Source organism: Triticum aestivum, chromosome 7D (assembly GCF_018294505.1).
Source record: "Triticum aestivum cultivar Chinese Spring chromosome 7D, IWGSC CS RefSeq v2.1, whole genome shotgun sequence".
Lineage (NCBI taxonomy): Eukaryota > Viridiplantae > Streptophyta > Magnoliopsida > Poales > Poaceae > Triticum > Triticum aestivum.
In genome coordinates this window covers 615422642-615441309 of record NC_057814.1, presented here as the reverse complement: position 1 = coordinate 615441309, position 18668 = coordinate 615422642, and the positions used below count along the sequence as shown (strand labels likewise).

Below are 18668 nucleotides of genomic sequence, written 5' to 3'. Positions count from 1 at the left end.
AAATAGGCGAGAGTGCGCGGGGCGGCTCGGGCTGGGGGCGCACCGACCGGGGGTGGTGTGGCGCAGCCCGTCATGTCTGACTGGAAAGTGGTCCCGGCGTCTTCAGTTTGGTATAGGATATGAAGTATTCAATGCATTTTCTAGGTGCGGATGCCCGTAGAGTCAATGCTCTTATTTTCTTTGTGTTTGTATGTATACATTGTCATGACATATTGGCGCATCCTATCTCTATCTTTGGGCTATCTAGAATTATTATTACTTGGCATCGAAGGGATTGCACAAGATCTAATTAGGAGGCGCCATGCACAAATTAAGGAGCAGAATGAATGAGTGGCTACCCGATTTGGATCCTCCAAATTAACACTCAACACACATACTACTGGCATGTCCTTGTCTTTGTTTCTAAAATTATTATTATTAGTACTAATATCCTCCAATGCATTTTCTACCCGATATGAGTATCTCTTCACGTCTTTGTTGGTGTTGCTCAATGATGCCCGATAAATCGCGCATTATACCAAAAATAGTTAATTTCATTTTAGTACAATGTATTTGCTTCACTACTAAGGCAACGCAAATATTCATGAACCAGTGTTCGCTAGGTTTACGGACTGTGTAGCATAGCACTATTTGTGTCTAATGATATTAGGAGCGTTGTACAAAAATCATTAATCCATGGCTAATATAATAGAGAAAAGTATGGAGTTTGTGTCGCACACAACTTTGAATCCGAGTACGACTCTTTGTACTTTGGTGACGGGCGAATGAAAACATAAAACCTGCACCGCGTACCACTATGTGCCATCTTTTGTATTCAACTCTGACAAACGTCACAAATAAGATTACTCTCCCTCTAGTAACATTGTGAAATTAAAGTTGTTTCACTAAAAGTAAAATACAAATATCTAGATTCTTGTTTGTTTTTGCGGAAAAACTTTGTCAAACATGCAAAAGTTGTTAGGTTTTCTTGCTTTTTTCAAGTTAATTTGACTTATATCAGGTGTGTAGATGATCTGAAACTACGACTCCTAGCCATTCAGCATGGATGGTGAGCTATCTAAAAAACGAAGAAAACTACGACTCCTATGACATGAAGATATAGAAAAAAAGCTCAATTCAAGTATAAAGGAAACCTTTAACCATTTTGCATCGGGAGAAAGATTGACGTGTATATATTTTTAGACGGAAGCATCGGCCCTTATGTCATAAATCAATCATTGCATGCGAGTATACAATCCCATTTCATGTGCGCATTTGAGAAATCTATTGTTTAAAAAAATCTGAAATCCCTCCCTTCCTTCTGTATTCACTTTCCTTCCCCTTCCTTTCCTTCTTTAGTTTCTTTATTTCCTTCCTTATGACGGGATGGCTATCCACTTTTGCCCAGGTGGCTCACTAATGTTCAAGCAATTTGTCTATGTATCTAAATTGGTCGGTTTTCGTGTATAGGAGTGCTGTGGTACTAATAAATTCTATGACGAACGAACTATAAAACACAAGTCACAAGTATTATCTAGCTCATGTGGCAGTAGCCGTAATGATTGCTGGTCAGGTCACGAGTTCGAAACCCTATGCCTATTATTTTTTGTTCGGCCCACAAAACATTTTCTCCCCTGAACCAGCTGCGTGCGGCCCAGAACGACGTACAAACAAAATAATTAAGGCCCATGAGAACTGACGGGAATAAAATCACACGGGCAGAAACTATTAGTACCACCTCAGATAGTTAAAATCTCAAAAGTATAATTAATAATATGGGTGAACGGATGAAAAAATTGACGAAACGCACCTTGCTTTATTAGTAGAGATATAGATATAGACTTAGGCTCAAAGGGATTGCACAAGATTTATTTAGGATATATATGGGACGCGGATTTGATGAACATGGTTTCACACACATCCCTTATGAGTAATAATCATAGATTTACACCTCAAAAAATAATCATAGATTTACTAGCGCATGGAGAAAGTAAAAGAGTAGTACAACTACTAGAATGAATGAATGGATGAATGAGTAGCTACCAGCCGAATTGGATTCTTCAAATTAAGTCTAGTTCGTGTGATTTTGAGAAAATGAAAGCATTACATGACCATTTCATTTCACTTTTCCAAAAAACTTGCATTACTGGAGTCAATCTTGATGACCCACTGTAGGGCTGGGCCACACCCACTGAAGTGGTGGGGACTTTGATGCCGCAGCAGGCCGAACAAGTTGACGACAATATCTATCTTGGCCGGGCCACTTCACATGTAGGCCCGACACCCATTGGCACGCGCGTGTGCACACACACACACATTCTCTCTCTCTCTGCGTGAAAACAGATATCGACATACACAAACAGCCACTGCGGGCGGTACAATAGAGTTCCAGCTTTGCTTTGCCCTAAAAAAAACAGATATCGACATGCCATGTTATAATGAGCAAACATATGAAATTTGAAGTCGTGTACCCAAGAAACATAAGATGCAAGTTTAAGTCCCACCACTCACTCCATTAAATATCAAATTATGAGTACCGAATATTCCACCACACCAAACTCGTGTGAAGTATATAAGAATAGCCAAATGCTCCATCCACAAAGGCCAAATGTTCTATAGGCGAGGGTGTAGTCGTCGAACTTCTTGGGCGATGCATGTACCATGTCGGACACGAGCACGCGATCAGAGACGGGCATGTCAGTATGCCACAATCTTGGAGTGTGTATGTCGGCATCTCGGGGACGGGTGCGGTACGCGCTGAATGAGTGGCAAAACACAGAAATTAATGATGATATTGTTCCATCTCTAAACATTAGCTATGATTACCCGACTTTCTTTCCGAAAAAATGTTTTTAATATTGTGCACTCTTCCCTGAAGATTATATGTTCTATAATATAGAAAACCAGAATGTGGTTTTTTGAATGGAGCTAATGGGGTTCTCCCGCCTTTTGCGTTGGATGATTTCGATCATCCCACAACTCCTCGTTTCCCTTCCTTAGCCTCGGCGCCGCCATCCTCTGAGCTCCTCGCCGCCATTTTTGAGCTTCAGCTAGGTCGCCGTGGCACATTCGTGCTGCTTGGGCCATCCGATAACCGCTTGTTCTTCGATTCCATGGAGCATGAGCGCCGCGAGCTTGCCTGCCTTAACTCCCAAGTGTGAGGAAATGTTGGAGGAGCTCACCGAGCTCATCGACAAGGATGGGGAAATGTTTGACACCTAGGAGAGGCCTCTCTGACACCTACTTTTAATCGCAATGTAGCTAGTTTTTCTCGACGTGTAGAAGGGATGTTTAATTATGATCATAGTAGCGTTTAATTTATTTATGTTTAATGTTTAATTTGCAAATGATGTTTACGTATGCAATGAAGTATGTGTTATCTTTATATTTTATTTGATTTTGAAAAAATATGGATATGAAATTTTAGTTATGATATAAAAGAAAAAAAGTTTTGATTTACCTAAATCTTGTCTGCCCTATACATAAAATGTTTTTTGCCTTTGAGACTTCCAGGGTACATGACGTGTTATGCAAGGCCCTTTTGAACACAGCAACGAGAGAATTCATATGGAGCGAAATCAACAGCCTCTTGCCAGGTAAGTCACCTATTGGTTGGAGTTGAAGTTTTGTCCAAAATAAAATCATGAGGAGATCAACACAAATCCTAGCGAGCTCAACGAGATCGACAAAAAAAAGTCAAAGGAGAGGTTACTGGAGGCGGAAAACAGACCTGACGTTCAACCATGAGAAGCATGTGGTTGGCACTGCCAACAGAAAAGCTGAGTAAATCTTTGTTCCGAGTGGACCATGTTTGTTCTAGGGTTTCTCATGACCTTTTTGGTTTCAATTAATCGCACATGGAATTTTTTTAGTTTCTGGCAGCTTCGACTTTCCATGATTTTTAAACTGGTGATGTCCAGGTATCGCAGGGCAGCAGATGGCTATCCTCGGTCAACAACAAAAATGTCAACTTTGGCTTTATACTAAACAGGTTTACTTTTTATAAGCTACTAGTTGTTATTAGTTTATATTTATATTAGCACAAATGACAACATATAGTGTTCCAAGATCGATATATTGTATTCGATATACAATTCTAATGTCTCAATTATAAATACACATGCATTAAGTTAAGCCAATATTTTACGGTGGAGTTTGTTTTATACCTTGGCTTACCCAGGATGACTGGCAGAATCACTGAGCAACAATGTGTGCATATGAATGAGCGGTCAAAGGCAAAAGTGCAAGGGTGGTGTGAGAGGTTGACGTCATGTGCAGGAAAAGAAGTTCTCTTGAAGGCAGTGGTCCTGACATTACTGGCCTATTCTATAGTTGTTTTAAACTCTGAACAGGATTGTGCAAAAAAAATTTACATGACTACGTAAAAATATTGATGGGTTGGATCATTGGACAAGAGAGGAATCCATTGGCAAACTTGGGATAAGATGGTTGTTCCTAAATCAAAAGGTGACCTTGGTTTTAGGGATATGGAGATTTTTAATGATGCAATGCTTGCTAAATAAGCCTGGAGATTACTTGAGAATCCAGAGAGAGTCTTTGTGCAAGAGTATTGAAAGGGAGATATTACCCAGATGGGGATTTTCTCACCGCTAGGTGTCCACAGGGAGTGTCAAAGACATGGCGGGTAATTATCATTGGCAGAGAACTGTTCAAAACCGGATTGATACGCCGAGTTGGTGATGGGAGAAGAACAAAAAGTTGGCACGACAATTTGATCATGGGCACAAACTCTATGAGACCGATGGGAAAATTAATTGAGAGTCCAATCCAGCTTGTCAGTGGTACCATTATTCCTGAAGCTGGTAACTGGAATAGTGACCTGATTCAACATGTGTTTTTGCTCCAGATGTTGGGCGATATTAGCAATGCTAAGGCCTAGAAACTCTAGGGAAGATATATGGGAATGGGTGTGGGATGGATCAGGTATTTTTATTGTTCGCTCAGCATACCAGGAGACCATGGATAGAAGATTATCTCAAGAACAATCTAGTATTGGAAGCTCTCGAGGGAGCGATCAAACTAGGAGGGCACTTTGGAAACGGCAGGTAGTACCAACAATCCGTATTTTTCTGGAGGTGGATGGTCAAGGACATGCTACCATGTTACAAAGCGAGCTGAAGCGGAGGCATGTCAAAGTGCTCTCGGTCTGCCCTATATGTAGCCATGGTGATGAAACTTTGTTCCATGCTTTCAGGCAGTGTGACCATGCACTTTTGTTTCGGGAGAAGGCGGCAGTATACTTTTATATCAAGTAGCCAAAAATGAATCCTCTCACGTGGTCTACGAACTTGTGTCACTCCAGTTAAACTTTCTGTCCGCTGCAATGGCCAGCTCTTGGAGACGTTCTCCCTGTCTTGTGGTATCAGGCAAGGAGACCCACTATCTCTATATTTATTCTTGTTTGTGACAGTGGCACTTTCTTTGCTGTTATAGGATGCGTATAATAGAGGATCACTTCTGGAATTCAAGGTTAACAAGCAGGCTTCGGGTATATGACACCTTATGTTCACTGATGACTGTAATTTATTTGTCAAGGGGTCCATTCCATTGATCAAGCTTTGACTATTAAGAATATTATTTCCACTTATGACGGGTCAGTTACTGAGTCCAGATAAATGTTCTATTATGTTTAGAAAGAAGTGTAGTATGGAAGCTCATGTGGCGGTGATGATAATTTTGTGCATTACTGCGGAGGGATTTGAGGACAAATACCTTGGGCTTCCGGTGCCACAAGGGAGAATGAAGGCCGGTAAATTCCAATCTACTAATTAAAGAGAAAGCTCTCAAAATTTTATCGGATTGGATAGAAACATATGCTTCATGTGGGGCAAAGGAAACTTTGATTAAATCTGTTCTGCAGGCGTTGCCGGTGTACGCCATGCGTATCTTTAAATTCCCAGCATCACTATGCTAGGAGTTGTCGCAGATGATTAAAAATTTCTGGTGGGGTGATGAGGAGAATAGGAGGAAGACTCATTGGCTGGCCTGGGATAAAATGACTAGGCCTAAAGGTGAGGGTGGTATGGGTTTCCGTGATCTTAGATTATTTAATCAGGCTCTCCTAGCTAAGCAGGCTTGGAGACTGGTGGTTAACCTCGACTCTCTGTGCGCCAAAGTGACCAAGGCAAAATATTACCCCCAGAGGCATATTCTGGATACTGCCTTTTCACAGTCAGCCTCACTCTCTTGGCAAGGTATATTGCATGGCTTGGATTTACTTAAGGCCGGAGTTATTTGGAGAGTGTGTGACGGCTCTAATATTAATATCTGGAGAGATAACTGGCTCCCAAGATCATCCGGCCTTAAAATCACTACAAGGAAGAATAGGACTAGGATCAAATGGGTGTCCGACTTAATGTTGAGTGGTCCGACGAGATGGGATGAAATTTTGGTTAGGCACCTGTTTTACCCATATGATGCGGAGGAGATACTGAGGTTGCGTATTCAGTCTTCAAGGGAGGGTGATTTTGTTGCTTGATATTTTGAGAATTCAGGGATTTTCTCAGTTAGAAGTACGTACAAGCTGGCACTATCTCTAAAGGAAAAAAGAGAGGACATGGGGCAATATAGTGCTGATGCGCTGGGGGAGAGGAAAGTATGGAATATTATTGAATGCCAATGTTTCTTAGAAGATGCATATTTTTGCGTGGCGAGTTGCTTCTAATAGCCTGGCCGTTCACACTAATAGAGTGGTGCATCACCAAGCCACTGATAGTACGTGCACTATTTGCGGAATGGAGGAGGAGAGCTCCTTTCATGCGCTTGTCGTGTGTCCGAAGGCGGTTGCTTTGCATATGGCCTTAAGGGACATTTGGGTTTTACCTGCGTAGGAGGATTTGTCATATACGGGGAATGATTGGTTTCTTGTGCTCCTAAATCAACTGAGCCCTACCATGTGTGATCAGATTATATTCGTAGAAATGATTTGATATTTGGTAAAGGGAAGAAATCTATTGCAGCTTCAGTTAGTTTTGTGGATCATTACTGGACATGCTTTGTCGCATGTCATGCTTTTTCTCCGGCGGACCCCATGAATAAAGGAAAAGGTCCGATGCGTGGGTATGGAAGTGCTCCTAGTATTCCACAAACTAAGCTGGTTCGGGTTCCACCATCTGCAGGGGTATATCAAGATTAATGTTGATGCTAGTTTTGTGAAAAGTATCAACGCAGCAAGTGTAGGTGTGGTGGCCAGAGACGAGGATGGGAAAGTCATTGTATCTTCTTGGGATTTCCTTGGGTAGTGCCAGAGTGTGGAGGAAGCGGAGCTAAGGGCATGTATTGCCGGTCTCTATATAGGCATATCTCTGCACAATCATATAATTTTGGAGACTAACTGTGCGCTTGTCGTTGCGAACTTTGCACAGGATCCGTCGGACAGATCAGCGTTGCTTGATTTGAAGGAGGCGCTAAGTATTTCTAAGTTGATTAATAATTTTCAAATTTCGAAGATTAGCCGTTTGGCCAATGTAGTGGCCCATTTAATTGCAAAGTTTAGTTTTGATAATAGAATGGATGGTTTGCTTGTTAATGATGTACCGCCCTATGTGGTGAACTATGTAATGAACGATCGTAATTCTTGTTTCATTAATTAATATAAGGTGGTGTTAAAAAAAGATGTATACTAATATTACTAATATTAATATAATATAAGAAACTTTAACTAATTCATTTAAGAAATGTCTCAAGCAATACTTATACAAACTACAAAGCAACACATAAAGAGTAGAACTGCGACCATAATTTAGTAAAGGATGAACTCCGTGGCTCAAATATGCTTCTGATTTTTTGCATGTTTTCTCAAATTTATTTTCTTGTCATGCAAGAAGGTTTCTTTTTGACACGCACAACACAATCACCACTATGAATTTACTATCAAGGATAATAAGCTAACCATATTCCAGAAATAAAGTAATTAAGGGTACTGGTTTGATTGTTTCTGATCGTGCATGTATGTGCACGTGGATGCCAAATAGGCACAGCAGAATTCTTGCCTGAAGTCTGAACATAGTTTCCATGGAGTGAAACCTTTTGGCCTTTGGTGCAATAGCAATAGCTCAACGAATCTAGGCTATTGGAGATGACCCTATGATCATTTAGAAATGCCTACAGTTTAATGAAAATGTTATGCCACCATGCCAACTCTGACCTTTGTAACATAAGTGATCAATCGCCAGTGGTCTGTAAATGGGCTTCAGTTGTAGTACAATCAACTTCTTTAGAAAGTTCATGCTGCATATTCTCTTTTGCTGCTACAAAACACGGAACAAAAACCATGTAATTTGAACCTCACGCGAGACTGGTTCCACATCAGTTACGCTGGCTGGACTGTGCTACTCCTGTATTATAACACATACTCCCTCTGTACATTTTTATAAGACGTTCTAGGTCACTACTTAAACAGTGTAATCAACAACCGCTCAGAAAATTAACAACGCACTGAATAGACAACTGAGAAAAGGAGGTGATAAGGTGCACGCAATATGCTAACCCGCACCCACCCCAGATGCCATATGCGTGCTTTCAGGTCAGGCATGTCCGTCTCCTGCCCAAAGATATCAAACTCGTGCTAATTGTCTGCATCAGTAGTTCAACCCCCATCAACTTCCTCAAACAAGCACGAAAATATTTTTCCCGCAAAAAAAAATGCAGGCAGCAGGAAAATGATCCCACAAAAAAAAATGGAAATAGAAGGGGTCAAGGCAAGAGCCATGGATGCTGGGAAAGTAGTATTACATTTAGATTGAAGGGAAGGACAAAGGGGTGGTTCCCGCAAAAAAAAGGACAAAGGGGTGGTCGGCAAAAACAGTTGCTTGGACATCGTAATTATACCTGGCCAAACGGGCCGGGCCGGCAGGCCGGCCCGGCCCACCGTAAACGTGCCTGGCCCGGCACGGCCCACCAGGGCACGATTACTATACGGGCCGTGCCGTGCCGGCCCGCGTTCTGCGCCCCCAGGCCCAGTTAGTAAACGGGCCGGCACGCTGGCCCGTTTAGCACGGTGGGCTGCATATTTTCAGCCTGTTATTTGACGCACTGAGTGTTTTTTAGCCTATTTTTACATATTGGGCCATATATAGATGTATAAAAAATATAAAAAACGTAATCGGGCCGTGCTGTGCCGGCCCACGTGCCCAGCCTCCAGGCCAAGGCACGGCCCAGGGCGTGCCGCATGCTGGGCCCGGCCCATTTAGCCCGTGCCGTGCCTGGCCCAAGGCGGGCCGTGCCGCGTGTGCTCACGGGCCGGCCCAAAAAAAGGCCCATTTGGCCAGCTATAATCGTAATGTCGCCGCCGGGGGCAGACGAACCACGATGAAGGAGGGTGAATTGTTCTTCTTTTCCTCGGTCGAGGCCACAAGGGAAACGGCCCGTGGGCAGATGAGCAACACCGATTGGGCTCTTTCCCGGCCCGTTTAACGACATGCGGCCTTGGTCGCTTTCTGGAGCAGCAGCCCTTTTATTTTTGGGCAGGTCGTTTGATGTGTTGTGAAAATGATGCAGTGGCGTTCGGTGGGACAACTGAAAGATCTGGACGGTGCAACAATATGATCGGACGACTCAAAGCATTGAATTGCTATGGTGGCTCATAGCTAGCTCTGTTTTACTGTTTCGTAATGTGGGTGATCTGGCATAACATAAACAAACACAAACATGGTCAAATGCATTATCAGCCAAAGCAGACCATATTACGGTTGCTGAGATAGTGTGGGCATTGGAGATCTCGCATGTGATAACAAGGAACGTAATTTTGAAGAATACCAGTTGGGATACGCCAGTTACAGGATGGTTAAGGATAGACCTCAACGGTCCTGTCGATAATGCTAATGACAAGGGAGCTTTTTTTAGAAAAGGAGAATGACCCCCGGCCTCTGCATCTGGGAGATGCATGCGGCTATTTTATTGATTATTCTTGAGGACCTTACAAAGTAGAACAACAATATACCTGAATCCGCCGTCTTGGCAACACCTGCCGCTACTCCTATCCAAATGATGAAGGGGTGCAAGCTGGGCCACATACCCAGACCTCTCACCTAAGCCTAACATCTAAAGCCGGAGGCCCCCGACCGAGCCATCTGCCGGGTCCGGGGCTCAAACCGGTCCGACGCACTCACATGTGTCGTCGCCGCCATCTTCCACTGGTCCATCTTCAGAGCAGATTGAGGTGACAACCTTGGCAGGTCCTCCGCCATCGACGCCACCACGACGCCAAACGACGACCTCCACCTACGCGAGCCTTGGCAGGTCCTCCGCCATTGACGCCACCACGACGCCAGACGATGACCTCCACCTACGCGAGTCCATCTTCAAGCAACGGACGTATATGCATGCTAGGATAGGGCCGCACCACCGCCGTCGCCCACCACCCGCAAGCGCCACCCAACCCAAGGTTCCCAAGGCGGCGCCTTCAAGAAGGGAACGGCCCTGTGAGCGCCGCCGCCGCCCAACAAAGTTAGGGCTTTTGCCCGGGAGACCTAGGGGAAGGTGAAGTGAGGAGATCAGTCCATACCGACGCCTCCAAGGAGGGGAACCGCGCCCTCAGGCGTCGTCGTCTGCGGGTTTTCGCCCGAACTAGATCCCCGCCACCAGCAGCGCCTCCTGTACAGAACCGACGACCAACAGGAAGCGCGGTCTGACCAGGCTGGCCCGCACGCCGAACAGGGGAGGAGGGGAGGCGCCAGATCGCTCGCACCGACCGCCGCAGAAGCCGCAGCTGGCCGCCAACAACCACCGGATCCCGCCGCCCGCGCAGCCGGGACCCCAGATCCACCGCCCGCACGGATGCTAGCCGGCCGTGCCTTGCCAATGGAGCCGCCGCTCCAGATCCGGGGTTCCCCACGCGGAAGCAGGGCAACCGAGGCCCCGCCGCCACCATCCTTGGCGGCCTGGGGCTTGCCCGGTGGCTGCCTCAGGCGGCAGCGAGGAAGGGAAGAGGGGGGGGGGGGTGAGGAGGAGCGGCGGCTAGGGTTGGGGAGGAGGAGGGGCGGCTAGGGTTGGGGAGTAAAGGTTATATTGTCACTTCCAAGTGTAAATCCAAACTTGACATGGCCTCCGAAAGCCGCTACAGGATCTTCAAGCCAGAAAGCACATGATGTTGGATAAATGACAAGGGAGGTACAAGAATGGTTGCTCGCAATTATGATGGGGCTTTCCTGTCGGCAAGATGCGTTGGCTATACCAGTCTGAGTGGCCCTCTTAGCTAGGAGCTTTAGGCGTGTCGTGACACCGTGCTGCTTGCAAAGGAGAAGGGGTACCACTCGATCATCATAGCGACGAACTGTTTGAATGCCCAAAACTTTTGGGGAGCTAGTCAAGTGGATAGATCAATTGGCTATCACATTTTACAGGAGATTTAAGAAGAGACATTAAGTTTTTAGGGACTCGAGCTTCGTTATGTTAGTGGACATGTTAATCATGTAGCACATTAGTGTGATATGGAGGTTATAGAGCGTTAAATGAATAAAATCCGGTGAGCGCAGCTTAAAAAGGAAAAAAAAAAGAGTTACTGTATACAGTAATAAAGTCGCAAAAAAAAAGAGAGTAGGTGGTCGCCTCCTCCCCTGAGATCTGGGGCGTCGATGGAGTTTCGCCGGCGTTCCGCCCGGCTGCGCGCCGGAGCGGACCGCATCAGCGCCCTCCCCGACGACCTGCTCCTCCTCGTCCTCGCCCGCCTCCGCTGCGCCCGCGCCGCCGCGCGCACGGGGCTAATCTCGCGCCGGTGGCGCGGCCTCGCGGCCCGCCTCCGCGAGATCGTCTTCCGCGGCGTCCCCCTCCACAGGATCGAAGCCGCGCTCGGCCGCCTGTCTCCCGCGGTTTCGCTCCTCGAGATCCGCGTCCCCAAGGAGCGCCGCGCCGACACCGCCCGCGGCAAGTTGCTGCTCCGCGTCGGCCCCGCCCGCGGCAACTCGCTGCTCCGCGTCGGCACCACCCGCGCCAACTCGCTGCTCCGCGCCGCCGCGCGCCTCGAGCCGGAGGAGCTCGTCTTCGACCTCCCCTCCGATCTGATCGACGGCTCTCTCGTCGTCGACCTGCCCTGCCTGCGCCGCGCCACCTTCATCGCGCTGCGAATCTTCCTCCTCATCCTCCGCGTGCCGGACGGCGCCGAGTTCCCGGCGCTCGAGTCACTGTCCCTGTCGTGCGGCATCGCGCACGCCCACCTCGACGCCCTGCTCCGCCACTGCCCGCGCCTGCGCACGCTCCGGCTCGGCGGCTTCCTGTTCGACCAAGGCGACCTGAGGGTCAACTCGGCGTCGCTGCAGGAGCTGGCCGTGGACCGCGAGAGCGGGCTGACACACCGCGTCGACATCGTCGCCCCCGCGCTCAAGCAATTGTCCATGTCCTTGATAGCCACGGAGGTCAGCATCTCCGTCTTGGCTCCAATGGTGGAGAAGGTCTCGTGGCACTGCTGCTACAGGGCAGGGTCTATTACCTTTGGTCTTTGGGAGCTTGAGCAGGTGACGCTGGAGACGTCAGAGAGCCAAGGGCAGCTCCCTTCGCTGCAGATTCATGCCTCCATAGTATGCCTCCTCTCCTGCTCTCAATTTACTGCGATGGAGTAACCAGAAATTGTTATCTATATAAGTATCCTTATAAATTACTTTTCAGTTCCGGTCAAATTTTCCCGGCGGAGCGATCAGCTTCACGCAAGAGATAGCGAAGCATATGGTTGTTGCCTTCTCTGCTCTGGAGCTTCATCTCAAAACAGCCGGGCACGTTTTTGGAGCAATTGTGTTTCTTCTCCTTGGAATGAATCGGATTCGTCCAGCTGTGCGGAGGCTTAAGCTCGTCCTATGGAGAACAACGGTAATTCTCAGCTCTGATTACGTATCTCAGTAATGTACATTGTGTGGTAATTCACATTTGTTTTTGGTTTTAGGTGAGAGAAAGATGCCTACCAAATTGTCCATGTCAGCCCTTGGACTGGAGATCGCAAACTGTCTCCTTCACTCATCTCGAAGAAGTGGAGATCACTGGCTTTGAAGGGGTGGGTCATGAGTTTGATTTCTTAAAATTGATGCTCGGGTGTTCACCGGCACTTAAAAAAATGACTTTGAAGCTGTCACGTGATGTGTGGTCGAGGAAAGATGGATGCACAATAATAAACGACATCTTCAAGGCGTATCCATCCGTGCAATGCTATGTTTATCTTTCCTATGGTAAGTATATGTTTTGCATGCTCTGTTAATCCTTGTAGGTTTTGTTGAAACCTAAAGCCAAGTTAAGTTAGTGCTTATGCATTTCAAGTTCTGAACATAGACATGCCAATTACAAAGTCTGGCTGCACATGTGTATCCCAGTAATTAGCTCAATATGATATCTTACTGCTTAATCTATGTGCACACATCCTCACATCTATATTAGTACGGAACTGGCAGTAATTTGTTTGATCCCTTCAGCACAGGCTCCCTTACAATGGTTGCTCTTTTTGTTTTATGCAATCTTCTGTTGCTCACGGCCTTCTGTTTTGCTTTGGATATGCATTCAGTAACCAAAATGGGTTTCTAAGTTAGCTGAAGCGAACTAGTTGTCTCATCTGAATTTTACGGGCCTTCGGGTTTGGTATAAACTATAATTTCCTGTTAAATTTTGTTTTAAGAATTAGTTTGCTATTTTCCCTTTGCCAGTTGGCAACAATCTTTCCTGACCTAACCACTCTACACTATATGAGTTATTGACCAGAGCTTTCAATTTGCCTCTTCCTCAGGGTTCATCCATGGCTACCAAAATTATCACTGACATGATTCTCATCCATACCTCTGCAAATTCTTTGGTTTCGCATCGGCAAGATCATCCTTTCCCATGCTGAGAAACTCCATACATTTTGCATAGTTTCAGGAGTAATTTTTCTTGGTTGCTTTAACTGATGAACTTAAATGAATTGTTGAGTGGTTGCCATGCCAATCAATCATGGATGTGATATATTGTATTTGGCCGACCTATCTCTCTAGTCATGTGCTCCTACTGATTCTGCTAAGCACACGGTTTCAAATGTTGACACCATGTGTTTCTTCAACAAAACTAGATAAATCTGTAGAGGATGTTCAGTTTACTTCCATCACTTTGACAGTTGAATATAACTAAGAGTACGTGCTGCTCAGCTTCCTGGTGCAGCAAACCGGGCAAATTACTGGAACCAAATGGTGTTATAAGGAGTTGGCCATCGTCAGAAATGATGATCTTGTCAATGTACAACATGAATCCACTATCTGGAGGATGAAAATCATGTCCACAAACAATCTTGATTGGCATGCTTGATACGGTACATGCATGCTAATGCAGAGGCATTACATGAGCAAAGATTGTTGATGCTGGCAAATACTTATAATGCAACACATACCAAGAGACAAAATTCAGCATCAACAATAATTCGCTTTTCAGTAAGGACCAAAATTTTAAATAGCTAGCTATGGAAAATATTCCATAGCGGCAGCCATAGAATGTGCTAAATTGTAAATGGTGTTGTTTAGCATGATGCCCCTCAAAACGCTATAGCGAGGTCGCTATTTCAAACTTTAGTGATGATCGAGTAAAAAATAACGTCATTCAATTAGTTTGACTGATTTTGAGAAGATGCTAGATGTAACTATTCCAAAGAATATAAACCAAGTTATAGTCAAACAATTGTGTGATACCGAGGCGGTGGACGGAGGCGGTCCTAGAGGCCACGCCACCAGCGGGAGAGGATGCTGTGCTGCATAGCGGAGGCAGGCCCAAGAGGAGCAGCAGGTCGTCCGAAAGGGCGCTGACTTGGTACGGTTCTTCCTCCCTCTGCTGCCGGGAGGAACGCAAGCGGAGAATTCATCAAGCCAGCCAAATGCTTTTTCATACGCATACAATGCATACCTTCAGGTCGGGAGATCAACAATATGCAGCGAGGCACGAACAAGTGGTGGTGAATCGCGGGGCAAATCTCCTTTGGCAGACAGACAAAACATCAAGGTAGGAGGGGTAATCCACATCCATCCCTCTGCCAATGGAGCAGTTGCCCTGCAATGCACCTTCACACTCACACACATACATCATTACATCTATCTCACTAGGTAATCACCGCCACCGACATGGGGTTCCTTCCTGTTCTTGCAGCTATTGTTGATGCTTTGTCGGTGTTGGTTGTTAGAGGAGGAGAACCGATGGCCGGGGTGTATTTATGCGCTACCCAAAACGGCATATCCATTGAGCACATGCTCCTTTCATCGCATTTGCAACCGATGCCATGGATCGAGGCATTTTCTACTCAGATTAGATCGGATGCCCTTTCTGTTTCCAACTTGGATTTTCGTGATTCCTTGTCTGTGAGAAAGCTCTCTTGATGCACACGAGAGAGAAAGCTTGCGGAAGGGAATCAAACAAGGCCTTTCTCTCACTCCACTAGCAGGATGCCATGGACCATGGTCCACGGAATGTGATGTGATCGTGAGTTCGCGACCATTTCCATCTTTTTCTACGTACATTGGTTAGCTCTGCTCACTCGTACGAATAGCAAGAAGAAGCATCATCAGTCTTTCCTTTCTTGAGGAGATCGAGGTTCCACCGACCCAAACCTTAACTTGCGTGGTTGTATCGCCTAGAAGCGACGTTCAAGTCAATAAAATCCCCTTTATGAAGAAAACAGATTTGACTTCAATTCGGCCAACGGATCAAGTTTGTATCTCCTCCACTATCTTGTTTACTGCAAGTTTTGCACCAAAACAAGGCTATTCCGTGTATTTTTCCAGTCTATTGTAAATGCCATCCAAACCTTGCGAGATTTTATGAACACATTTTGGCCTAAATCGAAAATAACAGACAAAGAATACTGGAAAGTGATTTGGCTTTTACACGACACAACCAGGTGAATGCAACACATGCACTTTCCATATCCAAGCTAGAATCAATGGCACATGTACATGCAGCGCGGCACAGCACCGTTAGCTAAAAGAGAAGCTTCCCAAGAATATATCGTTCCCGCTCGGTAGAATATGCCAGGCATATCCAGATTTCGTGTCCCAAGGAGGATAGACTGCTGGCTGCCATCAAAGAAACAGATAGTGTGCCGTACACACATGACACAATTAGCTGTATCAGGTAGAGGGTGAAAATCACAGTGCGGTTCTCCTCTGCATGTAGGCTGACAGTCAGCCGGTCGGCGAGACTGCCGGTCCGTCCCTGCCAAATGATGATTTGCCCTGCCATTCATAATCCACCCTACTTTGTAATTTGTAGGCATTATGTGATTACTGTGCTATAAATTAAGCTTTTCTTTTCCGACCTGAATAGGAATTCCAATTTGGAAATGGTAAGTCCGAGGAACTCACTCCAGATTTTTAATGTTTTTTTTTTCATTTCTGCGCCTTTGAAAATAAATTGCAGGAAATTTCTGAAGCCTTCTTATCCTGTTTTTAAGTAGAGCGCGGGCATATGTTCCATTTAAGTTTGATATTTTATCATTTTAGAAAACTAGCACAGTGGTGCCCCGGGACGACACAACACTGTTTGTGAGATGACAGTATAAACCAAATATTAAGTGAATAGAGAACAAGATCAGGAAATATGATAATACTATAGAATCCAATGAAAACTGGTGCTGATAGCAAACCATGAGCATAATTTGGATGACCCAACAGCTAGGGTAGGCAAGATACCAGTTCAGGATACTACCTCAGTTCGTCGGGGATTAAACTGAAGCCTACCAAATAATAAACCATGTGGAAGATGGGAAGAACTTCAGTGTGATATGCTCAGCCAGGCTTTATAATTGATGGCACGACTTTAGGTTTCAAAACTTACAGAGACTAACGATTATTATATCTTCTTTTCATCTAGAAGCATACTAACCATACATGCAGAACATGTACTCACCAGTGCCAAGGCAAAACACAGAATTCCACGGTATAGTAGACCTTGGAGATGTTGTATATTTGTGTGCACCTAGCATTACCTGCAGATGCCTCATGTCACAGATTCACGGTCATTCTTTTAAGCATTGGCGCGCATTCGAATATCAGTTTCAAGAAATCAATCTCATGTTCGCCTCCTTCGAATCCGTTGATCTCCACTTCTTCAAGAGCAGTCAAGGAGATAGTTTGGGATCGCCAGTTTGGGGGTTTACATCGACAACGTATTGGGCATGTTTCTTTCACCTAAAATTAAAAATTATATGTGAATTGTTGACTAAAATGTATTATTGAGATGTATATATTCAGGGCGGAAAATTACCGTTGATTTCTGTAAGACGATCTTAAGCCTCTGCATAGCACTACAAATTCGATTGGTCCCTAGGAGATGAACCATGAGTGCTTCAAAAGAATGTCCCTTTGTTATGAGATGTAGCTCTAAACTAGAAAAGTCAGCAATCATATACTTCTCTATGTCCCGCGTAAATCCGTCCTCTTCACCGTAAAAGTAATCCGAGCTCTACAAAAGCAAAATTGGCAGGATATATATCGCTCACAAAACATTTTATAAGTCAGAGAGCTTGAAACAAATTGACCAGGAGAGGGTACACACCGCGCATGCATGAATATGCAGCGAAGGGAGTTGTCCTTGTCTCTCCGCCGCCAGAAGCCGCATCTCCTTGAGTCGCCAAAGACCATAGGCAGGAGACCCCTGGGTATAGGACCACGAGACCATCCCCACCATTGGTGCCAAGACAGTGATGACTGTCTTCTTCCATGGGATTAGGCACATGCTCAATTGCTTGAGCGAGGGGGTAAGGATGTCCAAATGTTGTATCCGTGAATGCTTGGTATCCACAACAAGCTCCTGCAGCGACGGCGAGTGGACCGTCAGGTGTTCGCTGTCGGAGTAAAAACGCGACATTTGAGCCGGAACACGCGCAGGCGGGGGCAGCGGGAGAGCAAAGCGTCAAGGTCGACGACGATGCAGCCCGTGAGGGACAGCGTCTCGAGCACGGGGAACTCTACTCCGTCCGGCACGCGGAGGAGGAAGAACGAGTCCAGAACGATGGAGGTGGCACGGTGAAAGCACGGTAGGTCGGCGTCGATTACACACTGTATCGAGCGCCGCGGCAAGACGAGGACAAACTCCTCAGGCTTGGTTCGCGCGGCGGCGCGCAGCAGCGAACGGATCCCCGCCGGTTCGAGCCAGGCAAGACGACCAGCCAGGACCGGGACCGGGACCGGGACGTGGATTTCGAGAAGGGAAACCGCCGGAGACACGCGGCCGACCGCTGCTTCAAGAAAGGGGAGCGCGACGCCGCGGAAGACGATCTGGCGGAGGTGGGTCCAGAGGCCACGCCACCGGCGGGAGAGGACGCTGGCGCGAGCCGCTGCGGCGGCGCAGCCGAGGCTTGCGAGGAGGAGGACCAGCAGGTCGTCGGAGAGGGCGTTGATGCGGTCCACTCGGCCGCGGCGGCTACCTAGGTCTGACCTCTCGATCCCGTCCATCCTACCTTGCGAAAGCAACAGAAATCGGCCTCTCTAGCTCTCTACGCGTAGATGCATGCGCTAGGTTTTTTTTTTGTTGGTGAGGGAATGGATAGGGTTTTTTTTGGTGAGGGAATGGCTAGGGTTGCTTTTTTTACTCCGCCTCTGGTTCGTAGCTTTTCCACCGTCTCCCGATTACAGCTTTTAGCGAAAACATTCTACATCCATCTGGATTTGGTTCGGCTGGGCCGGTTTCCACAACAATGCTACAGCTACGGGCAATTTTTCATGGGTTGGATGCTACGGGCA

The 18668-nt window shown here is 46.3% G+C and overlaps 2 protein-coding genes across 2 annotated transcripts; one reads left to right on the top strand and one right to left on the bottom strand.

Moving 5' to 3' along the window:
- The first annotated feature begins 11513 nt into the window (after nucleotides 1–11513).
- LOC123168164 (uncharacterized) lies at nucleotides 11514–13969 on the top strand. Its single transcript, XM_044586034.1, has 4 exons — nucleotides 11514–12512; nucleotides 12601–12798; nucleotides 12872–13151; nucleotides 13700–13969. Exons 1-4 carry the CDS (start codon nucleotides 11574–11576, stop codon nucleotides 13729–13731), a joined length of 1449 nt encoding a protein of 482 aa, XP_044441969.1. The 5' UTR covers nucleotides 11514–11573; the 3' UTR covers nucleotides 13732–13969.
- A 3257-nt stretch (nucleotides 13970–17226) lies between these two features.
- LOC123163718 (uncharacterized) lies at nucleotides 17227–18403 on the bottom strand. Its single transcript, XM_044581073.1, has 2 exons — nucleotides 17482–18403; nucleotides 17227–17388 (listed from the first exon to the last, which is right to left on the bottom strand). The coding sequence occupies exon 1, from the start codon at nucleotides 18378–18380 to the stop codon at nucleotides 17760–17762; it is 621 nt and encodes a 206-aa protein (XP_044437008.1). The 5' UTR covers nucleotides 18381–18403; the 3' UTR covers nucleotides 17227–17388; nucleotides 17482–17759.
- Between the last annotated feature and the right edge of the window lie 265 nt (nucleotides 18404–18668).